At 43.9% G+C, this 25891-nt stretch overlaps 1 protein-coding gene across 1 annotated transcript in view; it reads left to right on the top strand.

Moving 5' to 3' along the window:
* FAF2 (Fas associated factor family member 2) overlaps positions 1-25891 on the top strand; it is a 91554-nt gene that overhangs the window by 28594 nt on the left and 37069 nt on the right. The window contains exon 2 of the mRNA XM_053567257.1: positions 23038-23106. Coding sequence (XP_053423232.1) covers positions 23038-23106 — 69 coding nt within the window. The remainder of the gene's footprint in view (positions 1-23037; positions 23107-25891) is intronic.

Consider the following 25891-nt stretch of genomic DNA (forward strand, 5'->3'; position numbering starts at 1 on the left):
TTTGAGACAGAGTCTCACTCTGTCACTCAGGATAGAGTGCTATGGCATCATAGCTCACAAAACTCTTGAGCTTAAGCGATTCTCTTGCCTCAGCCTCCCAAGTAGCTGGGACTACAGGCACCTACCACAACGCCCGATTATTTATTGTGTTTTGTTTTTTTTGGCTGGGTTTGAACCCACCACCTCTGGTATATGGGTCCGGCGCCCTACTCCTTGAGCCACAGGCACCACCCTTTTTGTTATTGTTGTCGTCGTTTAGCAGGTCCAGACTGGGTCCGAACCCACCAGCCCTGATGCTTGTGGCTGGTGCCCTAACCACTGGGCTTCAAGTGCTGGGCCTTCATTTACTTTCTTTTTTTTGAGACAGAGTCTCACTTTGTCACCCTTGGTAAAGTGCTGTGGTGTCACAGCTCACAACAACCTCAAACTCCTGGGCTCAAGCCATTCTCTTGCCTCAGCCTCCCTCGTAGCTGGGACTACAGGCGCCTGCCACAATGCCTGGCTATATTTTTGTTGTTGTTGTTGCAGTTGTCGTTGTTTTGGCTGGGCCAGGCTGTGTTCGAATCTGCCAGCCTCGGTGCATGTGGCCAGTGCCCTACCCACTGAGCTACGGGCACAGCCCCATTTACTTTCGTATAAAGCTTTTTTTTTTTTTTTGAGACAGTCTCCCTATGTCACCCTCGGTAGGGTGCCATGGTGTCACAGCTCATAGCAACCTCAAGCACTTGGCTCAAGTGATTCTCTTGCTTCAGCCTCCCAAGTGGCTGAGACTACAGACTCCTGCCACAACATCCAGCTATTTTTTGTTGTAGTTGTCATCGTTGTTTAACTGGCCTGGGCCAACCTCTAACCCGCCAGTCTCCATGTATGTGGCTGGCGCTGTAACTACTGTGTGCTACGGGTGCTGAGCCTTATTAAGAATATTATATGAAGTCATACATTATCAAAATACAGTAAAAACCTGGCTAATTTTTCTATTTTTAGTAGAGACAGGGGTCTCACTGTTGCACAGGCTGGTCTCAAACTCTAGAGCTCAAGCAATCCTGCCTCCCATAGAGCTAGGATTAGAGGCATGGTCTACTGTGCCCAGTCAACCTGGCCATTTTCCACAGTAGTGACTTCAGCTGTATTACTAGATGCCTAGAATCATCTTCTTTTGGAGTCTGCAATTTCTGTGTCATCCTCACTCATTCCACTTCATCAGCTGCCTCATGCACTTTTATGCTTGTTTGTATTTTGGTCAATATTACTTGAAAAAGTGGTTTTGAGTCAGGTTCATTACAAGTTGCCACCTCCTCATCAACATAACCTTCAAAATCTATTCCTTCAGATTCTGCCACCGGAGATGGACTATCTGATGGGGGCTAAAAGATCATGTCCTTGAGTTGCGATAAATCCAGCCGCCTTTTGTGTATGTGTGTGTGTGTGTGTAGAGACAGTCTCACTTTATTGCCATCAGTAGAGTGCTGTGGCGTCACACAGCTCACTGCAACTTCCAGTTCCTGGGCTTAGGCAATTCTCTTGCCTCAGCCTCCCAAGTAGCTGGGACTACAGGTGCCCGCCACAACACCTGGCTATCTTTTGTTGTGGTTGTCATTGATTGTTGTTTAGCTGGCCCGGCCTGCATTCAAACCCACCAGCTCCTGTGTATGTGGCTGGTACCCTAGCTGCAGAGCTATAGGCACCGAGCCAAATCTAGCCTTCTTGAAACACTCCTGTATTGTTTCTGGCTAGACTTTATTCCAAGCAGAACTGATCCAGAGGACAGCATTCAGAGTGGATGAAGTTGCTTCCATAATTGACCACTGTGTTTTAGTAATGACCCACTGCAGGTGTTGGGCGTGGTAGTGCACTTGAAATGTGTGGGGTTTTTTTGTTTGTTTTTTTTTTGTTTTTTTGAGACAGTCTCAGTTTGTCGCCCTTGGTAGAGTGCTATGGCGTCACAACTCAAAGCAACTCCTGGGCTTAGGCGATTCTCTTGCCTCAGCCTCCTGAGTAGCTGGGACTACAGGCACCCACCACAACACCCGGCTATTTTTTTTGTTGTTGCAGTTTGGCCAGGGTCAGGTTTGAACCCACCACCCTCCGTATATGGGGCTGGTGCTCTACTCACTGAGCCATAGGCGCTGCCCACTTTAAGTATTTTGATAATGCCCTTTTCAAGAGATTGGATATTTGAGGTCATGTTTGGAGGCAGAAATTTCATTGTCACTTTGTTGAAATGATTTACTTGCGGGTGGCAAGGACAGTTGTCTATTGTGAGTAGAATAGACTATTCTTCATTTTTTGGTCCATACTCCTTACCCACTCTTCAAATAGGGCACCCGTTATCCACATGCATTTGTTTCTTCTCCAAATAACCAACTGGGAGATCTTTAGGCTTCAGGTGTTTGAATATATGTGGCTTTGCCAATTTTCTAGGCACCAAGGGATTTAGTTTTCTCTGGTTGAGCTAGTACAAAGCAGAACTGTGAAACATTCTTTGGAAAGTTCTCTCTCTTACATTCCTCACCCTTCCTGATGAAGCTTCTGACAGGCATTGCCTTGAAAAAGAGTTCCACAGGCAGTGCCTGTGGCTCAAGGGATAGGGCGCCAGTCCCGTATGCCGGAGGTGGTGGGCTCAAACCCAGCCCCGGCCAAAAAAAAGAAAAAGAGTTCCACACTCAGATGTTATCCTTGAAGCCTCTGGTGAAGTCTGGGAACTTTTTGGTGAACTTTTCCACAACTTCTACTAAAACTTCATTGGATTCACCACACAAGAGTTTCCAGGAGATCTCATGTCACAGTTTAAATTTCTTGAACCAATCACTTGATGCCTGGAAATTTACCACCCCAAATTCCTGTGTGAAGTTTTTAGCAACTTTTTGGAGATTCTGGCATTAGCTGTCTCATTTGTTTGAACCAGCTTAATATGGCTTCACTGACTTCACTGAGGGAAGTTTTCCTCCTTTTCTGCTGGAAGTCTCTACATTCCTTAACATGTCTCTCCAAGTACTTAACGTTTGTGTTTTTGGATGTTGCTGTGGTCTTGTTTTTTTTTGGGGGGGAGGGGACAGGGCCAGGCTTGAGACCCCAGGTATATGAGACCGGTGCCCTATTCCTTGAGCCACAGGTACTGCCCATTTTTTTTTCTTTCTTTTTTTTGACAGTCTCATTTTGTCACCCTCAATAGAGTGCCATGGTGTCACAGCCCACAGCAACCTCAAACTCTTGGGCTCAAGTGATTCTCTTGCCTCAGCCTCCTAAATAGCTGGGACTTATAGGCACCCACCACAATGCCTGCCTATTTTTAGAGACGAGGTCTTACTCTGGCTCAGGCTGGTCTCAAACCTGTGAGCTCAGGCAATCTACCCGCCTCAGCCTCCCAGAGTACTAGGATACAGGTGTGAGCCACCACACCTGGCCTTGTGACCTGGTTAACACCAAAATATTCTGCCATCTTCCCTTGGCTGCTGCTTTCCAGACAGTGTTGAAGATTAACGTTTTCCTTCAGTGTCAGTCAGCTCTTTCTTTTGGGTTATCATGTCCTGATTAACTATAATTTTTTTCAGTAATTGTAGAATGTACCTATGGAAGTCTGACAATCTTGTGAACTCATCTTAGAAAAAGTGCTGTAGGGGCCAGGCACAGAGGTTCATGCCTGTAATCCCAGCACTCTGGGAGGCCAATGTGGGTGGATTGCTTGAGGTCAGGAGTTCGAGATCAGTCCGAGCAAGAGTGAGACCCTGTCTCTAAAAATAGCAAGGCGTTGGGTGGTTTCCTGTAGTTTCAGCTACTCAGGAAGCTGAACCAAGAGAATCACTTGAGTCCAAGAGTTTGAGGGTGCTGTGAACTGTGACACCATGGCACTTTACCAAGGGCAACAAAGTGAGACCGTCTCAAAAAGAAGAAAAGAAAAAGGGCTGTAGGACGGCCACCCAGCAAGCCAGTACCTTCTCTGTGCTAGGGAAGCCACCCTCGCCCCCATACCTGAAGCCAAGATGTCCAGCAAATGGGCCAAGGCCAAGACCACCAAAGAGGCCACAGTGGGGCACATTTCATGTCTTAAGGAGGCCCTCAACATGATTGACCAGAACTGTGATCAGTACAGTCATCTTTGAAGTACTCCCCTTGGGAAGCTTTGCCCCAACGCTACCACCTAGTCCACCCTTCAGAGCAATTTTGGGACCCTTTTAATGGCCATCAAAGCTGTCGTCATATTACCCTTGATGTCCTGAATATCATCAAAATGTCTTCCTTTCAATATTTCTTTTATTTTGGGGTAAAGAAAAATTCGTTGGGGGCCAGATCAGCTGAGTAGGAAGGGTATTCAATACAGTTATTTGTTTACTGACTAAAAACTCCCTCACAGATAGCACCGTGTGAGCTCATGCAGCAAGGAGCTGTGAGTTATTGTCTAAGACTTTCAGTTAAGATTTTCCTGTTTCTCTGTTGATGTCTGTTTGCTTCTCATAGTCAGCCAATGATTTTGACATATAATTTGATTAATTTTTGCACTGTCTTCATCAGTTCTTCTCTTTACTGGTGGCCCGACCTCTCTCCATTGGTAATGGCTTTCTCTCCTCTCAGAAAAACATTAAATCCATTTGTTTCTTCATGGCATTATGCCCATAAACTTGAACTAATAAGTTCCTGATTTCACTTCCACTCTTGCCAAGTTTAACAAGAAAACATGAAAAAATAACTTATACTAAAGAAAAAATATTACAATTAAGGGACAAAGCCCATACCTTCTACCTCTTGATATAGAGTGGACTCAACTGGTCAGGTTACAGAGGGTAAATTAATATTGTGTGTCACAGTCCAAGTGGTCAAGATACAATGTACAGAGGTGGTCAATATGTAGAGGTCAGTATTCCATTGAGTCCATGTGCATGTCCAGTCTCTGAAAATTAGGTCAGGTAAGGAGGTGGTCACTTATGGAGGTTCTGTTATATTTTGGTCTGGAGGGCTGCCCCCTTATTGCTTTTGGGGGGGGTGTTCTAGATTTTATCACTTATTTGCTCTTCTAAAAGAACTTTATTATCAACCTTTTTTTTTTTTTTTTTTTTTTGAGAGAGAGTCTCACTCTGTCACCCTGGGTACAGTACCACAGTGTCATGGGTCACAGCAACCTCGAATTCCTGGGCTCACGCAATCCCCCTGCCTCATCTTCCCAAGTAGCTGGGACTACAGGTGCCCGCTACAACACCGGCTAGTTTTTCTGCTTTTAGTAGAGATGGGGTCTCACTTTTGCTTAGGCTGGTCTTGAACTCATAAGCTCAAGCAATTCTTGTGCCTTGGTTTCCTAGAATGCTAGGATTACAGGTGTGAGCCATTATACCCAGCCTATAATCAACTTTTTAAAATGGAAATTTTTATTAAATTTGTAAATGAACTTCAGGAAGTGTGATTGACATCTTTAAGTTGACTCTTGAAGAATACAGTTATGTCTTCTTAGAAACTTCTTTTTGATGGTGGGTACATCTATTTTGTTGTTGTTTTGTTTTGTTTTTATTGGGGATTCATTGAGGGTACAAGAAACCGGATTACACTAATTGCATTTGTTAGGCAAAGTCCCTCTTGGAATCATGTCTTGCCCCCAAAAGGTGTGGCACACACCAAGGCCCCACCCCCCTCCCTCCTTCCCTCTCTCTGCTCTTCCTTTCTCTACCCCTCCTTCCTTCTTTCTCTGTCTGCTGTCCCATTCCCCCCACCCCCACCGTGACCTTAATTGTCATTAATTATCCTTATATCAAAATTGAGTACATAGGATTCATGCTTCTCCATTCTTGTGATGCTTTACTAAGAATAAGGTCTTCCACTTCCATCCAAGTTAATACAAAGGATGTAAAGTCTCCATTTTTAACAGCTGAATAGTATTCCATCATGTACATATACCACAGCTTGTTAATCCGTTCCTGGGTTGGTGGGCATTTAGGCTGTTTCCACATTTTGGCGATTGTAAATTGAGTTGCAGTAAGCAGTCTAGTGCAAGTGTCCTTATGATAAAAGGATTTCTTTCCTTCTGGGTAGATGCCTAGTAATGGGATTGCAGGATCAAATAGGAGGTCTAGCTTGAGTGCTTTGAGGTTTCTCCATACTTCCTTCCAAAAAGGTTGTACTAGTTTGCAGTCCCACCAGTAGTGTAAAAGTGTTCCCTTCTCTCCACATCCACGCCAGTATCTGCAGTTTTGAGATTTTGTGCTGTGTGCAGCTTTTGGCTGGGGCCAGGTCTAAACCCGCCACCTCCTGTGTATGGGGCCGTCACCCTACTTTTTTGAGCCACAGGCTCCACCCAGCGGTGGGCACATCTTTATGTAACAAGTATAGGCACTTATTATCAAAGTTGGTTCAATATTATTTTTTCAGAATGCGTTGGGCATCAGTGTTTATGTATTCCTCTAAGGTTCTTTTTTCTTTTCTTTCACTTTATATGTTTTTTTTTAATTATTTTTTTATTAAGTCATATTCCTCTAAGGATTTTGAGAAATATTTCTGTACTTGCCAGAGAAGTATAAATTGATATTATTCTGAGTAAAGGATTGCCTGTACTAAACATACTCTTTCATTTATTTGTCTATTTATTTTATTTTATTTTGAGACAGAGTCTCAAGCCGTCACCCTCTGTAGAGTGCTATGGAGTCACAGTTCACAGCAACCTCCAGCTCTTGGGCTTAAGCAATGCTCTTGCCTCAGCCTCCCAAGCAGCTGGGACTACAGGCACAGCTATTTTGTGGTTGCAGTTGTCATTGTTGTTTAGCAGGCCTGGGTTGGGTTTGAACCTTCCACCCTTGGTGTAGGTGGCTGGCACCCTGCCGACTGAGGTATGGGCACCGCCTATTTATTATGATTTGTTCCTCAAAGTGCAGTAGGTATTTGTTTAGAAGTTGGTCTTTGAACAGGATTTATTAAATTTTGTCAGTTTTCTTTTGAACCATCTAAGGATTAGTTTACATATTCAAGAATTCTAGTTGCCATGTCTCCAACATTATGTTTTTGCTTACAATGAGTAGGAAAAATGATGTAGTAAAGTGATAAAATTAAGGTTTTATTTTCACTGCTTTCAATTGTTTGTGCATTGTGAGTTGTTTAATACAACTCTCCTTAGTGAGAGTGCCAGAAATAATAAAAAGAAATCACCATTAACAGGGGCCTTTGGACTTTCCCACAAAGGAATTTTTGAAAATTTTCTCATAGTCCTGGAATAAGAGAAAAACTTTTCATGTGAAATATGTGGGGAATTTTTTTTTAGGTTTTTTGCAAGTTCTTATTGGAGTTGAAGAAATAAAAATCAAACAACCTAAACAATCTATTATCCTCAGTTAACCCTCTTCTCTGCCTACATTGTTACTATTCTAGTTTATATTCCATTTCTCCTCTGGACTATTTCAGTATCTTTTAATTCTGATGCCCCATATTTAAAGTTTCTCTCTCCTTCATTTTAGGCTTCCTAAATATTTTTAACAAAAATGATTGGAGAGGCATTGATAGAACAGCATGAAATTTTTCTTTGAACCTCATGATCTGACCCATACTTCCCTGTCCAACCTCATACTTCTGTCCTTTCCATTTCTATTCCAGGGATATGTTTCAGTACCCTAACATAATCATTCTTTCTCATGTGTCCATACATGTTCTTCCATTGCCTTGAAACATCTTACACTAGTTTCAGCTTAGAACCTTGGTACCATCCCTATAAATTCCTTGAAAGACACGGATTTGTTTACTGCTGATGTATGACACCTGTCCTAATAGTATAATTATTTACATCTTTTTACTCAACAAAGTTATTGAGGACCAGACTGTGATTTCTTTGTTTTGTGCTTGCTTAGTTAATATTTGATGAATTAATTGACTAATTCACCAGAATTATTATTTAACTCCAGAAAACTTTGTTATTGTACTGTTAATTCTGTCGACCCCAACCCACACCATTCCAGCAGCATTAATTATCCCATTTTTAGGGGGAAGGATAAATTAGAAAATCCAGTTAACCATCTTTTATCTTTACAGCATGATATAGGAGGGAAAAGCTCCGTATTCAGAAGTTGGCAGTTTGAGATCTCTGACATTTACTTAAACCAGCAGTCCCCAACCTTTTTGGCACCAGAAACTGGTTTGGTAGAAGATAGTTTTTCCGTGAATAGGGGGTAAGGATGGTTAGGGGGTGGTTTTGGCAGATTAGATCTCCATTTTAGATCATCAGCTGTTAGATTCTCATTGGGAGTGTGCAATCTAGGTCCCTCACATGTGCAGTTTACAGTAGGGTTTGTGCTGCATTTGAGTGATAGGGAGTGGCTGTAAATATACATGAAGCTTCACTCACTCACCCACTGCTCACTTTCTGCTGTGTTAAGGCCTGGTTCCTAATAGGTCCTGGACCTGTACCAGGCCATGACTAATGGGGAGATAGGCATTGGGGATTGTAGACGTGTGCAGATTTAAGCCTCTTGGTTTCTGTATCTGCAAAATGACTAATATTTTATGTTTACAAGGTTGTTAAAAGAATGAATGAGATAGCACATACTATAGTGCTTGACTCAGATAATGTGTAATAAATAGTTGAATCTAAATCCTGCAGCAGTTGGACTAGTTGGGCATTGTGGCAGGTGCCTGTATTCCCAGCTACTCAGAAGGCTGAAGCAAGAGGATCACTTGAGCCTAAGAGTTTGAGGTTGCTGTGGGCCATGATGCCATGGCACTCTATTCAGAGCAACAAAGTGAGACTCTGCCTCAAAGAAATAAACAAGTAAACAAATAAATCCTGTAGCATTCAATAATGTCAGGGGGGGCTTTTTTGTTTGCTTTTTTTTTTTTGAGACAGAGCCTCAAGCTGTTGCCCTGGGTAGAGTCCTGTGTCATCACAGCTCACAGCAACCTCCAACTCCTGGGCTCAAGCAATTCTCCTGCCTCTGCCTCCCAAGTAGCCAGGACTACAGGCACCCGCCACAACATCTGACAATTTTTTGGTTGCAGCCGTTGTTGTTTGGCGGACCCGGGCCGGATTCAAACCCGCCAGCTCAGGTGTATGTGGCTGGTGCCTTAGCTGCTTGAGCCACAGGTGCTGAGCCAATAATGTCAGGTTTTGATGTGGAAAAGTGATAAATTTTTATTTATTTATTTATTGGAAACAAGGGAGCTTTATTGGTTACATACTGTGCTGCAGAGCCAACAGAGAGCATTAGAGCCAGAGGATACATGCAGACAGGCAGCTTCAACTATACACATGCACCCAAGGAGCCCTGAGCCACTCAATGCTCATGGCTATGCCCTGGTTTCCAGTGACAGGTTCTGGCCTCCTTGGTCCCATACTTGACAGGAATGTAGAAGCTTCTGCACCTAGGCTCCAAGGATCAGGGATAAGACCAGAGCACCTGCCTAAGCAAGTAGGTATGACCAACAGACTGATGCCCCCAGCATAGGGGCCTATAATGCAATAAGTTATTTGAGGGCAACCTTCCTAGCCCTTGCAATCTTTAAAATACAAAAAATAGACTTTATTCTCTTAAAAATAGATTCCATTCAGAATCTATTTACTTTTGTTAGAGACAGAGTCTTACTTTATTGCCCTGGGTAGAGTGCTGTGGTGTCACAGCTCACAGCAACTTCCAACTCCTGGGCTTAGGCCATTCTCTTGCTTCAGCCTCCAGAGTATCTGGGACTACAGGCGCCCTCCACAATGCCCAGTTATGTTTTTGTTGCAGTTTGGGCAGGGCCGGGTTTGAACCGGCCACCCTCGGCATATGGGGCCAGCGCCCTACCCATTGAGCCACAGGCACCACCCTATTTATTTATTTATTTTTGAAATAAAGTCTCTGTTCCCTAAGGTAGAATGCCTAGCTTATAGCAGCCTCCAACTTCTGGGCTCAAGTGATCCTTCTTCCTTGGCCACCCAAGTAGCTAGGGACTGGGATGACTCACCAACGAGCTAATATTTTTGTGTGTTTTTTTAGAAATGGGGTCTCACTGTACCAGTCTTACCCAGGCTGGTATTAAACTCCTGGCCTCAAGCAGTCCTCTCTCCCCAGCCTCCCAAAGTGCTAGGGTTATAAGAGTGACCCATGTGTCTGCCAAATAGTACAATAGTGTTTGGAATTTGGGTGGGTGGGAGGTGGTCTGAGACAATGTCTTGCTCTGTCTCAACCAGGTTCGAGGGATAGAGTGAACTAGCATCATCTTTTCTCACTGCAGCCTTAAAGTCAAGCATTCCTCCTGCAGTCTCCTGAGTAGATGGGAGTGCACACCTCTATACCCAATTGGTTCTTTTCATTTTTTTATCTAGTCAGGATCTAGCTCAAGCTATCCTTCTGCCTTGGCCTCCCAAAGTGCTAGGATTACAAGTGTTGCCCACTGTACCATTCTTTTTTTTTTTTTTTTGAGACAGAGCCTCAAGCTGTTGCCCTGGGTAGAGCGCTATGGCATCACAGCTCACAGCAACCTTCAACTCCTGGGCTCAAGCGATTCTCTTGCCTCTGCCTCCCAAGTAGCTGGGACTACAGGCACCTGCCACAACGCCCGGCTATTTTTTGGTTGCAGCCATCATTGTTGTTTTGGCAGGCCTGGGCTGGATTCGAACCCGCCAGCTCAGGTGTATGTGGCTGGTGCCTTAGCCACTTGAGCCACAGGCGCCAAGCCATTGTTTAGTTTTTTGAGACAGAGTCTTACTCTGTCACCCAGTTAGAGTGCCAAGGACTATGCCTGGCTCCAATAGTGCTTTTTTTTAAAAAAAGACTTTCCATTTTATGAAGCTGTGAGGCTTAGTTTTCTTTTTTTCCTAAAAACAGGACCTTTCAAAGTTTTTAAAAGATCGTATTGCAAATTTCCAAAGGGAGAATTTGATGTGCAACATTTTCGAGTTTTATCTGGCCCCAAATCCCTTGTCTGTAGAGCAAAACTGTATCAACATGTTTATTGATGATCCTGGATCTAAAGGAGAACAATTTTATATACATATATAAGCTGCAATATAGCCGACAGTAGGTATAATAAAGAAATTGAAATTTTCTTTACCTTTTTTTTTTTTTTTTTTTTTTGAGACAAGAGTCTTACTGTGTCACCCTCAGGAGAGTGCCGTAGCATCATAGCTCAAAGCAACCTCCAACTCTTGGGCTTAAGTGAGTCTCTTGCCTCAGCCTCCCAAGTAACTAGGACTACAGGCACCCGTCACAACGCTTGGCTGTTTGTTTTTTTTGTTATTGTCATTGTTGTTTAGCAGGCCTGGGCCGGGTTCGAATCCGCATGCGTCTGTGTATGTGGCCAGCGCCCTAACCACTTAGCTGCAGGTGTGGAGCCCGAAATTGAAATTTTCTGAATTGAGAATTTATTGAAAACTTTTTGTTCTGTAACATTAAATAATCAAGTAATAATGGGAGGCATTACGGCATAAGAAATGGTCTGGACTTTGGAGGTAGTTATTCTGGGTTCCAGTCTCAGCTCTATCAGTCATCATCATTTGGATATTCTTAGACAAGGTACGTCATCTTTTGAACCCTTCCTTCTCTATAGTAAAAATGAGTGTTTCAGTACTTACTATAGTAATAAGTATTAAGTAAATAGGAGCTGCTCATACTGAATTTGGGAAATCAGTGATTAAATGTGAATAATAAAGATCTGAGTGTTGAGAGTTTTAGTTACAGATCAGAGCCTAGCCATGATTGCTTAACTTCCTGGATGGATTTCAAATTCCATTTTACCTGCCACTACCTGAGAAGGCATAACTCCCTATTGCATAAAGCATAACAAAGCTGTTTGTGTAGTAGGAAGGAGAGAATGAAGATCCCTCTTTTTTTTTTTTTTTTGCCAAGTTTCTCTCTGAGAATAACCGAAAACAAAACTTAAAATATGCATTCTCACAAACCTAGAGTCAACAAGCCAATTAGAAGTTAGAGATTACTTAGAGCTCAACTGAGATTTTGAGCCAACCACCTGCCGTGTTTGTTAGTGTGAATAGATGAGATATGGAAAGAGAAACACTTCTTAGGAAATCGAGGTGAATACACCCTAGTTATGCAATCCCTATCCAAATAGTTGAGTGAGGTATCTGGTTAAAATACTACACACCATCTGTTGTTCATAATACTTTCCTTAACTTGTGCTTTAGCATGAGCGAAATCACAATATTTCAAAAGTTGGGGCAGTGCTTATGCTCAGTGGGTGGGGCATCAGCCACATACACTGATGGGTGTATGAAGCTGATGGGTTCAAACCCAGTCCAGGCCAACTAAAATCAGCAATGACAACTGCAACAAAAAAAATAGACGAGCGTTGTGGCGGGTGCCTATAGTCCCAGTTACTTGGGAGGCTGAAGAAAGAGAATCGCTTAAGCCCAAGAGTTTGAGGTTGCTGTGAGTAACACTATGGCACTCTACCGAGGGTGACATACTGAGACTGTGTCTCAAAAAAAAAAAATCCAACTAGAAAATCTAAATTTTTTTGTTGTTGTTGTTGTTGTTGCAGTAGTTTGGCGGGGGCTGGGTTCAAACCCACCACCCTAGATATATGGGACCGGTGCCCTACCCACTAAGCCCCAAGGGCTGCCCAAAAAAATTCTAAAATTATTTTAATGAAAAAAATACAAAAAACTGGTGAGAAAAACCCAGGTAGCCAACCCTATCTGGGTTATGAATATAACTTCAGACAGTGAATGAATTCAGCTTAGTAGTTATTTGATCTTTTGTTTGTTTTTTGTAGAGACAGTTTCACTTTATGGCCCTCGGTAGAGTACCGTGGACTCACACAGCTCACAGCAACCTCCAGCTCCTGGGTTTAAGCGGTTCTCTTGCCTCAGCCTCCCAAGTAGCTGGGACTACAGGCGCCCGCCACAACAACGCCCGGCTATTTTTTGTTTGCAGTTTGGCCAGGGCCGGGGCCGGGTTTGAACCCGCCACCCTCGGTATATGGGGCTGGCGCCTCACCGACTGAGCTACAGGCGCCACCAACTTATTTGATCTTTTGGACAAATCAGTAGGATCCATCCTGCTGACTAGACTGACGTCAGGCAGTCCATTCCCACATAACATATTTAATGTGATGAAGTAAGTAAGACCATATTTGCCTTTCTTTGGCAGTTCATTTCCACTTTTGCCCCTGTTCTTTTTTTTTTGAGATAGAATTTCACTTTGTCACCCTGTCAAGAGTGCAGTGACGTCATTATAACTCACTGCAACCTCAAAGTCCTAGGCTTAAGTCATCCACCACCACCCCCAACCTCACCCTCCCAAGTGTCTGGGACTACAGATCATATGCATCTGTGCCCAGCTAATTTTTCTATTTTTGTGGAGATGGGGTCTCTCTCTGGCTCAGGATGTTCTTAAATTCCTGACCTCAAGCAATTGTCTCACCTTGGCTTCCCAAAGTGCTAAGAGTAAGATTATAGGCCTGAACTACTGTGCCTAGCCTTTTTTTATTTTTTTATTTTTTCTTTTAAACATGGTCTTACTCTGTTACCTGGGCTAAATGCAATGGCATGATATCATCTTAGCTCAATGTAGAAGCCATCCTCTTCCCTCAGCCTCTCACTTAGCTGGGACTATAGGCATCCACCAATCTTATTTATTTATTTTATTTATTTATTTTTTTTTAATTTGGCCAGGGCTGGGTTTGAACCCGCCACCTCCGGCATATGGGACCGGTGCCCTACCCGCTGAGCCACAGGCGCCGCCCAATCTTATTTATTTTTGTACAGCCTGGCTAATTTTTTTTTTTTTTTTAGACAGATTTTCACTTTGTCACCATTGCTAGAGTGCTATGGCGTCACAGGTCACAGCAACCTCAAACTCCTGGGCTTAAGCTATTGTCTTACTGCAGCCTCCCAAGTAGGTAGGACTACAGGTGCCCGCCACAACACCTGGCTATTTTTAGAGACAAGGTCTCTCTCTGGCTCAGGCTGGTCTTGACCCTGTGAGCGCAGGTAGACTACCTGCCTCAGCCTCCCAAGTGCTAGAACTAATTACAGGTGTGAGCCACCACACCTGGCAAATTTTTTTGTGTTTTGTAATGATGAGGTTTTACTATATTGCCCAGGGTGGTCTTGAACTCCTGGCATCAAGTGATCTTCTAGCTTTAACTTCCCAAAGTAGTGAGATTATAGACATGAGCCGTGTCTGTTAATGATGACTGTAACCATTTGGCTGAGGTAGTGTTTATCAAGTTTCTCCACTATAAAGTTCATTTTCTCCTACCCCCTTTTTCCATACTGAAAACCCTATTCCTAACTCACACTGGCAAGGAATGGGAAGTTATGATCCACCTCCTTGATGGTAGATTCTTCATAAATTATTCAGAATTTTTCTGCATGAAGTATTTTTGTGTTCTGCATTTATTTATTCAAACGTATTTATATTGTGGTTATTTAATATTTCATTGCTCAAATTGTTCCAGCTTTGGACACTGGGATCTTCTTTTTTTTTTTTGGAGACAGAGTCTCACTCTGTCGCCCTGGCATCATCATAGCTGACAGTAACCTCAGCTCATGGGCTCAAGTGATCCTTTTACCTCAACTTCCTGAGTACCTGGGACGACAGGCCTATGCCATACCATCCACCTAGTTTTTCTTTTTCTTTTCTTTTTTTTTTGAGACAGAGTCTCACTTTGTCAACCTCAATAGAGTGCTGTGACCTTATAGCTCATAGCAACCTCAAACTCTTGGGCTCAAGCAATTTTTAGAGACAGGGTCTCGTTCTTGCTCAGGCTGGTCTCAAACCTATGAGCTCGGGCAATCAACCCATCTCGGCCTCCCAGAGTGCTAGGATTACAGATGTAACCCACCGCACCCAGCAGTTTTTCTTTTCTTTTCTTTTTTTTTTGGTTTTTTTGAGACAGAGTCTCACTATTTCCCCCTTGGTAGAGTGCTGTGGTGTCACGTCACAGCTCACAGCAACCTCCTACTCTTGGGCTTAAGCAATTCTCTTGCCTCAGCCTCCCAAGTAGCTGCTAGGACTACAGGTGCCCACCACAACGCCCGGCTATTTTTTTTGTTGTAGTTGTCATTATTGTTTGGCAGGCCCAGGCCTGGTTCAAACCAGCCAGCCCCAATGCATATGCCCTAGCCGCTGAGCTACAGGCACCAAGCCAGTTTTTCTACTTTTAGTAGAGATGGGATCTTGCTCTTGGCTGAAGCCGATGTGGAACTCCTGAGCTCAAGCAATCCAACTGCCTTAGCCTCCCAGAGTGCTAGGATTACAGGTGGGAGTCACTACGCCCAGCCAGCACACTGGGATCTTTTTTAGTTGACTCCTATATCCCTTTGACATAATCCCAACCACATCATTGTGGAGAGTTTTGTTTTGCTTTTTGAGCACGTCTTACTTGGTGGTACTATAAGATTCTTCTGGCTTATCTCATATGTTACTTCCCCTAGTTCTAGAATCAGCCATTTATCCAAGAAGCCTGGGTTCTTTTTACTGGAAAGTAGTATTTAGAAACCAAGATCTGGGGATTAAGTGTGCTTGCTAGAGTGTTGTTGCTTGTAGGCCCTCTCAGTTGATAGGACCAGGACATACATGTGTGTATACAAAACTAAATCTTCCTATGTGCGGTCGTCTGTATTGATACTAAACTAAACTTGCATTGATGTCTCCAAGTCTAATCCATTACCACATAGATCATTCTAGCCTTATTCCCTTGGCTATCTGTAACCTTCTACTTCAACAGTGAGAAAACTAGCTTTCACCATGTACCATCTGTTTTCTTAACTATTCCGTTTTGGTACACATACACAGATACAGTAGCTTCACTGAATATGTACTCCCACGGGAAACAGCTGTCAAGTAGAGCAGCAGTCTCCAACCTTTTGGCACCAGTGACTGGTTTCACATAAGACAATTTTCCATGGATTTGGTGGATGGGGACAGGAATCTGACAGGAGGTAGAGCTCAGGCAGTGATGCAAGTGATGGGGGTGTGGTTATACTGTCCTACTGCTCACCATCCGTGATGTCCCCTGGTTCCTGAAGGCCACAATGCCAGTCTGGTCCGTAGTGGCCCATAGCTTAGGGGTTGGGAGCTACAGAACTAGAGGAGTTCCTTTTGTGTAGTTCCTTTACCTTTAGTCATATAGACACAACTTATTTCCATAGTTGTTTAAGTTGACACCTTTCTCCCTCCTCATTCCCTTCAGTTGAGGTTGTTTCAGATATTTGTAATATAGTTAGATTCTTTTGTCACAGTCTGTGTTCCAGCCAGGGATCTTCTGACCTCTTAAATGTTGCTATAAAGTTCTGTGGGTTTATTTATTTATTTATTTTTTGTAGAGACAAGAGTCTCACTATGTCACCCTGGGTAGAGTGCCATGGTGTCACACAACTCACAGCAACCTCCCACTCCTGGGCTTAGGTGATTCTCTTGCCTCCGCCTCCCAAGTAGCTGGTTTACAGGCGTGAGGTACCACTCCTGGCCTCAAATGATACCTCTTCCGAAGGCTTTCCTGCAGGACCCAATGTAAAGGAGTCTACTAGAACAATATGAAAATTTTGTTAATTTATTTACTTATGTGTGTGTACACACTTTGTTTTAATCAGTCCTTCTTCACTGGAATACACATTAATAAGAGCAGGGACTATCTCATTATCCTAGATATCTAGAATATTGGGTCAGTGATTTATATATCGAAGCATGAATAATCTTGTCCTAGGTGTGTCCAGCATTGCTTATTCCCAGTACATGCTTTTTCATAATGATTAGTAGTGATTGTCAGCAGGCTTGTTCAGTTGGGTTTCCAGTTTACCCTGCTTTGCTACTTAAAATGCATAGTGCCACTTATCCATCTGGCTCAGAGTTGCAGATTAGGTTAAATAGTTTAGTATGTTAAGATGTGCAACCGCTCTGGTTGTTCTCTCTTACAATGTTCATACCCCACCCCACACCCTTTGTTTGGAGACAGAGACTCACTCTGTCACCAGGCTAGAGTGCAGTGGCATCATCATAGTTCACTGCAGTCTCAAACTCCGGGGCTCACGCGGTCCTCCTGCCTCCCCACCTCCAAGAGTGCTAGGATTATAGGTTGAGCCACTACCCACAGACAAAAAGGTCTTTTTAATTTGGACCTTGTCTGCAATTATTTAAGCTCTTACTATGTGCTAGGTACTAGGGAATGTTATAATGAATCATAGACATTGCTCAAAAGGAACCCTTTGAGAAGACATGACTATATATAAATAATCATAGAAGGTGGAAATAGGTAGAAAACAATTTTGGTATTTAGAGGAGGGAGGAGTCATTTGTGCCCCGAGAAGAAGGTAAGATTGGAGTCCAATCCATAAATACAACGTACAGTAGGAAGGAGGAGCCCCGGACATCCTAGCCCTCTAGTAGACTGTAATGATGTAGGGAATTTGAAGTTAAGAGTGGGGAGGAAGGTTTGCTCTTAAAAGCTGGAAGGCAGGCTGGGCATGGTGGCTTATGCTTGTAATCTTAGCACTCTGGGGTGGTGCCTGTGGCTCAGCGGGTAGGGCGCTGGCCCCATATACCGAGGGTGGTGGGTTCAAACCCGGCCCCGTCCAAACTGCAACAAAAAAATAGCCGGGTGTTGTGGCAAGTGCCTATAGTCCCAGCTACTTGGGAGGCTAAGGCAAAAGAATCCTATAAGCCAGGAGTTGGAGGTTGCTCTGAACTGTGTGACACCACCGCACTCTACTGAGGGCAATCAAGTGAGACTCTGTCTCTACAAAAAAAAAAGAAAAGAAATCTTAGCACTCTGGGAGGATGAGTCTGAGACCATCCTGAGCCAGAGTGAGACCTTGTCTCTAAAAATAGCCAGGCGTTGTGGTGGGTTGCCTGTAGTCCCAGCTACTTGGGAGGCTGAGGCAAGAGAATCACTTGAGCCCAGGAGTTTGAGGTTGCGTTGAGCTAAGACACCATGGCATTCTACAAGGTGACCAAGTGAGACTCTGTCTTAAAAAAATAAATAAATAGGCTCGGCGCCTGCAGCACAGTGGTTATGGCATCAGCCACATAACACTGAAGTTGGTGGGTTCAAACCCGGCCTGGGCCAGCTAACCAAGAATGACAACTGCAACAAAAAATAGCCAGGTGTTGTGGCGGGTGCTTGTAGTCCTAGCTACTTGGGAGGCTGAGGCAAGAGAATCACTTAAGCCCAAGAGTTTAAGGTTTCCGTAAGCTGTGACGCCACAGCACTCGACCCAAGGCGACAGCTTAAGACTCTGTCTCGACAAATAAATACATACATACATACCTAAAGAATCTAAACTTTAGTTTGGGAATTTATTTCATTTTTTAATTCTGGAAAGGATATTCTGTCCAAATAAACCCCTCTTGTTGCACATAAAAGCTAAATTCAGAGTTAAAATTGCCTTTCCATGGCCATAGGGTGTAGAATAAAAGCGAGAACTTTAGTGTTCTGAACATCAGTTCATGTTACCATGTTCTTGTCAGTCTCTTTGTCCTGATGCTTGGTGGTTGTTGAGAGACATTTCTTTTTTTTTTTTTGAGACTGTCTTACTTTATAGCCCTGGGTAGAATGCTGAGGCGTCATAGCTCACAGCAACCTCAAACTCCTGGGCTCAAGTGATTCTCTTGCCTCAGCCTCCCAAGTAGCTGGGAGTACAGGTGCCTGCCACAATGCCCGGCTATTTTTAGAGATAGGGTCTTGCTCTTGCTCAGGCTGGTCTCAAACTCATGAGCTCAGGCGATCCGCCCACCTTGACCTCCCAAGTACTGGGATTACAGGTGTGAGCTACTGCTCCCAGCCCTGAGAGGCATTTCTCGAGGATAGAGACTACTGTATATCTCATTCATCTTTACATCTCTTGGACATAGTAAGTAATATATAGAATAGGCATGCTGTAGGCGTGTGTTGAATGAAAGGATGGATGGATGAATTTAGCTTTTATATTGATCATTGAAGGAAGGCTAGGGTTTAGCTCTGTAGAAATTGTGGGCATTATATGTAGTCATGAACTATCAGATTTTGCAGAGTATTGGACACCAGAAAGCCAGGTTGGGGCCATCTTACGGAAGCACTTAAATGGCCCATTAAGGATTTTGGAATTATCTAGTCAACTGAAAGGTTATGAGCAGAAGAATAACTCACAAAAAAATAAATGAGAAGAAGAGTCAAAAGGACAGAGAAATTATAATAAATTATTGAGTTTACTTAAAGCATTGTGAAAAGATTAAAGATTGTGGTTGTGGGAATGGAAATTCAATTACAGATGTAAGGTAGAAAATGAACTCTCAGAACTTATTACTGATAAATTGTGGCATTCCTGGGATAGAGTTCTCCAAGATGATATTGATGTTCCAGATGTCATCTTTACCTGGATGTTTTGGAGTGTTATGATATTGTTAACAGATACTATGGTTTTAAATGATGAATTTGAGGTACTGGAAATGTTGAATAGGTTATTGAAAATGCGCTGCCAGGGCGGCGCCTGTGTCTCAGTTGGTAAGGCGCCGGCCCCATATACTGAGAGTGGCGGGTTCAAACCCGGCCCCGGCTGAACTGCAACCAAAAAATAGCTGGGCGTTGTGGCGGGCGCCTGTAGTCCCAGCTGCTTGGGAGGCTGAGGCAGGAGAATCGCTTAAGCCCAGGAGTTGGAGGTTGCTGTGAGTTGTGTGATGCCATGGCACTCTACCGAGGGCCATAAAGTAAGACTCTGTCTCTACAAAAAAAAAAAGAAAATGCGCTGCTAAACTTGAGATTAAATTAGGAGTCAGCTGCATTGAAAGATAGCTGAAGGCTGGATTGAGTGAAATAGCTAGAGAGGTAGTTGGAGAGAGAAGAGAGACTAAAATCAAGGATATATCCTTAGGGAAGTTCTTACATTTAGAGAGCTGGAAGAAGAAGAGCCAGAGAAGGAGCTTTGGTCAGAGACAAGGTAAAACCTTGCATGGAATAATCCAGCTGTCTAAGGAGGAAGAGGTCACGAAAATAGTTAATGTAGGGAAATATCTGAATTACAGACTTTTTTTTAAGACAGGGTCTTACTCTGTCACGGGGCTAGAGTTTAGTGGTGTCATGATAACTCACTGAACCTCAAATTCCTGAGCTCCAGCAATCTTCCTGCCTCAGTCTCCCAAGTAGGCACGTGCTACCACACCCAGCTAATTTTTCTATATTTAGGAGAAATGGGGTCTTTCTCTTGCTCAGGTTGGTCTGGTCTCAAACTCCTAGGCTCAAGTGATCCTCCTGTTTCAGCCTCCCAAAGTGCTAAAATTACAGACATGAGTTCTGCACCCAGCCCAGACTCTTTTTAAAATGTTTTATATGTTCGTATAATAACTATATTATACACCAACAGATAAAACATGATATAAGTTAAGGAGAAAGGCAGAACATTTTCCAGGAAAGCTGTATTACATTATTATGTACAGGTTAATTACTCTTATCCAAAATGCTTGGGACCAAAGGTGTTTCACATTTTTGGGGGGCGGGAGGGTTGGATTATTTTCCTTTTATTGTTGAACATCGCAAATTCAAAATCTAAAATGCTCCAATGAGCATTTCCTTTGGGCTTCATGTCACTACTCAAAAAAATTTAGATTTTAGAGCATTTTGGATTTGAAATTTTTTTTTTCTTGAGACTGAGACTCACTATGTTGCCCTCAGTAGAGTGCCTTGGCGTCACAGTTCACAGCAACCTCAAACTCTTGGGCTTAAAGCAATTCTCTTGCCCCAGCCTCCCAAGTACCTAGTACTACAGGCGCCCACCTCAGTGCCCAGCTATCTTTTTATTGTTGTTGTCATTGTTGTTTAACAGGCCCAGGCCAGAAACCTGCCAGCCCCAATATATGGGGCCGGCGCCCTAACCATTGAGCTACAGGCTCCAAGCTGGATTTGAAATTTTGGATGCTCAACCTGTATTATAAATAAAATAGTTTTTTAACATTAAGGGATATTTTGCTAAACCCAGATGTGATAAAGAAGTCTTTAACTTTTAAAACTTGAATTTGAAAGAAGAATATTGATTATAATCAGTTGTCCTCTTAATTGAAAGCCTTGAAGTTTTATTTTATTTTTTTTATTTTAATTAATTAAAAAAATTTTTTTTGAGACAGCCTCACTCCTGTCACCCTGGGTAAAGTCACTCGCAGCAACCTCAAATTCCTGGGCTTAAACAATCGTCTTTCCTCAGCTTCCCAGTAGCTGGGATGGGACTATAGGTGTGGGCCACTAGGCCCGCTTTTCTTTTTTTTTTAGTAGAGATTGGGATGAGTTGTGGGGATTGGTCTTGCTCTTGCTTAGGCTGGTCTTGAACTCCTGTGCTTGAGCATTCCACTGGCCTCGGCCTCCCAGAGTGCTAAAGATTACAGGTGAGAGCCACCGCCCAGCCGTGACTGTTTATTTTTATTATTTTTTTGAGACAGAGTCTCATTATGTCGCCCTCGTAGAGTGCTGTGGTGTCACAGCTCACAGCAACATCCAACTCTTGGATTTAAGCGATTCTCTTGCCTCAGCCTCCCAAGGAGCTGGGACTACAGGCACCCGCCACAATGCCTGGCTATATTTTGCTGCAGTTGTTTAGTTGGCCCCGGGCCCAAACCCGCCACCCGTGGTGTACGTGGCTGGTGCCATAACCACTGTGCTACTGGCGCTAAGCCAGCCGTGACCTTTTAAATAAAAGTATCAGATCTGGGATATGAGCCTTGAAGTTTTTTTTTTTTTTTTTTTTTGCCTGTTCATGATCTTTATTATAAACTATGCCATAATCCGGACATGGGGTGTTTATTGGCTACTTTCAAGAATTCCTGTCCCCTTGTGTCCTCATTAATCACCCTGATAGCTGGAACAGCTTGAGAAGTCTTGAGGCGGGGTTGCCCGAGAACCAAGCCAAGAGCAGCTCCCGTTGGAGTGCCTGGCTGCAGGGGTATGGCACGCCTTGGCCTGTGGTGGGGCCTGTGCAGCAGGGGCTGGGGATGCTCCAGACACTGGGCATCACAAAAGTTATTTACATCACATTCTTTAGTGTAACAAAACCCAGTGAGGCCAGCCTAGGTTCCCCCTAGAATCAGGCTCTTAGGCCCTCCTCTGCCCTACTTGCTAGAGCCTTTCCTGTGAGTCCAGAGGGTCCCAGCTGTCTGGGCTGCTGTAGTCCAGCCTGCCCTGGTGCTGGGGTGGGTCTGCAGGGGGGTGACTTGTAGAAGTTTGCAGCAGGATTCCTTGAGGGAGAGGGAGGCCACTTTGTGGCTGGTCCCTCAGGGTGATGGGGGGGAGCACCACCCCCGGGGCTAGGAGTACTTGGTGTTGGAGATTGTCTTCCACAGCAGGGCCTTGAGGTGGCTGAGCACCAGCGAGTGGTGGGCCTCTACCTGGCTGGCCAGCCCACTCAGCGTGGTGCAGGTGCGCAGCTGCGTGCCTAGCTCCTCGCGGAGGTCTGCGGGAGCACCAGGCAGCAAGTAGTCCCACAGCAGCTCGCACACCTTGGCCAGGTTGGGCTGGATGAGGTCACCCTTGCACTGCCTCATGAGCCTGTCGCACAGACCCCTGCAGTCGCGGCCATAGGTGCAGTCCTCGCTGTGCTTGCAGCGGTGGCCCTGCAGGAAGCGGCGCACTGCAGCCTCAGGTGCCACCTGCTGCAGGTCGGCCATCTTGAAGTCGTAGGTGGCTGTGTATCCCACATTGGCCAGAGTGGTTTCACACATGTAGAAGGTCCTGTAGGAGCGAGCCTTGAAGTTTTAAAAGTAATTATCATTTTCTAATTCGATAGTAGTCTATAATAGTTAGGTGACAGAATAAATTGTAAATCGTGAAGTTTTACCATAAATTAGCACAATACTTTTCAGCTTTTTTTAATCTCATAGCACACTTGAACCTATAGTTAAACTCATATGGCACATTTAAATTATGTTGATCAAAAAAAAAAAGAGCAAAAAAAGAATAAACTTACTGTGTTTTGAACTTCTTTTGAAAACAGTTGAATTAGTGATCTTTAAAAAAATTTTTGTAGCGCACCGGTTGAAAATCGCTGCATTAATATATACCTTTAGTACTTTTTAGTGTATTTTCCTAACAATATTTATAATACTCTATTAAGAGTAAAAATACTCACCTACGTACTGTTAGTTTTTCTCTAAGTTACTCTGTTTTTATCCTCTCTAGGATCTGACTGGCATAGAATCCATGGATCAATGTCGCCATACCTTGGAACAGCATAACTGGAACATAGAGGTATAATAGGATTCATTCTTTTGAAAACAAATTATTTCTTTTGTTTTCTCTGGTCTGATAAAAAAAATCAAAAACATACATTTTTCCATAGCAGGATTTGTTTCCCACAATATATTCTCTCTCTTTTTTTTTTTTTTTTTTTTTGTAGAGACAGAGTTTCACTTTATTGCCCTCGGTAGAGTGCGGTGGCGTCACACCGCTCACAGCAACCTCCAACTCCTGGGCTTAGGCGATTCTCCTGCCTCAGCCTCCTGAGTAGCTGGGACTACAGGCACCCGCCACAACGCCCGGCTATTTTTTTGTTGCAGCTTGGCCGGGGCTGGGTTTGAACCCGCCACCCTCGGTATATGGGGCCGGCGCCCTGCTCACTGAACCACAGGCGCCGCCCTCTTTTTTTTTTTTTGAGACAGAGCCTCAAGCTGTCGCCCTGCATAGAGTACTGTGGCATCACAGCTCATAGCAATCTCCAACTCCTGGGCTTAAGCGATTCTCTTGCCTCAGCCTCCCAAGTAGCTGGGACTACAGGTGCCTGCCACAATGCCCAGCTATTTTTTTGTTGTAGTTGTCATTGTTGTTTGGCAGGCCCAGGTTGGATTCAAATCTGCCAGCTCTGGTGTATGTGGCTAGCACCTTAGCCGCTTGAGCTACAGGCACCGAGCCACACAATAGATTTTTTTCAGAATTATGACTCTTTAAAAAGAAAAGTGTGGATTTTAGTAAAACTACTGATTTTAATATATTTAGTTTGGGGTTTTTATTTTTTTTGAGACAGAGCCTCAAGCTATCGCCCTGGGTAGAATGCCATGGCATCACAGTTCACAGTGACCTCCAACTCCTGGACTCAAGCAATTTGCCTGCCTCCGCCTCCCAAGTAGTTGTGACTACAAGGCACCTGCCACAACGCCTGGCAATTTTTTGGTTGCAGCCGTCATTGTTTGGCAGGCCAGGGCTGGATTTGAACCTGCCAGCTCAGGTATATGTGGCTGGCGCCTTAGCCACTTGAGCCACAGGCGCCGAGCCTATTTAGTTTTTTTTGTTTGTTTGTTTTTAGATACAGAATCTCACTTTGTCGCCCTTGGTAGAATGCCTTGGCATCACAGCTCACAGCAACCTTCAACTCTTAGGCTTATGTGATTCTCTTGCCTCAGCCTCCTGAGTATCTGGGCCTACAGGTGCCCGCCACAACGCCCAGCTATTTTTTGTTGCAGTTTGGCCAGGGCTGGGTTTGAACCTTCCACCCTTGGTATATGGGGCTGTGCCCTACTCGAATTTTTTTTTTTAATCAGTTTTTTTTTTTTTTTTTTTTTTTTGAGATAGTTTCACTATGTCGCCCGTGGTAGAGTGCAGTGGTGTCACAGCTCACAGCAACCTCAAACTCTAGGGCTTACGCAATTCTCTTTCCTCAGCCTCCCAAGTAGCTGGGACTGCATATGCCCACCACAACGCCTGGCTATTTTTTTTGTTGCAGTTTGGCTGGGGCCCTGTTCCAACCTGCCACCCTCAGTATATGGGGCCGGCACCCTACTCACTGAGCCATAGGCACCACCCATTTGAATCTTTTTTTTTTTTTTTTGGCCAGAGCTGGGTTTGAACTCGCCACCTCTGGCATATGGGACCGGCGCCCTACTCCTTGAGCCACAGGTGCCGCCCCATTTGAATCTTTTTAATACATATTATTTGGGAAGGTCTGTGTAGTCATGTTATCTATAACTCTATTTTTTTTTAGTATATGCATCTTTTGTTTCTTTTATTTGACCATCGAATTGGCTAGAACTTTAGACCAGTGTCAATTATAATGGTAATAGCAAACATTTTGTGCTCACTGTGATGCCTCTGATGTTGTATTTTCCAGTGTGATGTTGGTTCTTGCTTTGACGTACATCAACTAAGATGTAAACTCCCTGAGGGCAGAGATTTTTTTTTTCCAGTTTTATTAACTGCTGTATTCCCAGCTGATAACACTGAACTTGGTACATCATAGGTTCTCAGTAAGTTTCTGTTGACTGTTCTGTTCTTAGTATATTAGTAGTTTCTGATGAAGAATTCTGAGTTTTATCAGATACGCTTTTTTTCTTTTTTCTTTTTTCTTTTTTTTTTTTACGGGGCTAAGTGGCTGTTTTTGATTAGAGAAAGCCAGCATTACAAATGACATAAGAGTTGGCATTGGGGCCCTTCTTCTTGCTAGAGGTGGACACAACATTAACAAAGCTCTGATTGTACTGCATCTGCTGTTTAGCCTGGCCTGTCTTTTTCTCCTGTTTGGCCACCTTAGGAGTCTGACCTCTCACTTCACAGCACAGGCCAGGGAACCATGGACTTTACCTCCAAGCTTGTGGCTAGCTACTTAAAGAGTTGTCAGGGCCTCACTGCACATTAGCCCAGGATAGCCTCATCCTCTAGGGCAGGCATCCTCAAACTTTTTTTTTTTTCTGTAGAGACAGAGTCTCACTTTATGGCCCTTGGTAGAGTGCCGTGGCATCACACAGCTCACAGCAACCTCCAGCTCCTGGGCTTAAGCAATCTCTTGCCTCAGCCTCCCGAGTAGCTGGGACTACAGGTGACCACCACAACACCCGGCTATTTTTTTGTTGCAGTTTGGCGGGGGCTGGGTTTGAACCCACCCCCTCGGCATATGGGGCCAGTGCCCTACTCACTGAGCCACAGGTGCCGCTCCATTTTTTTTTCAGTCTTTTTATTTATTTATTTTATTATTTTTTTTTTTTTTTGCAGTTTTTGGCCGGGGCTCAGTTTGAACCCGCCACCTCTGGCATATGGGACCAGCGCC

This window comes from Nycticebus coucang, chromosome 17 (genome assembly GCF_027406575.1).
Source record: "Nycticebus coucang isolate mNycCou1 chromosome 17, mNycCou1.pri, whole genome shotgun sequence".
Lineage (NCBI taxonomy): Eukaryota > Metazoa > Chordata > Mammalia > Primates > Lorisidae > Nycticebus > Nycticebus coucang.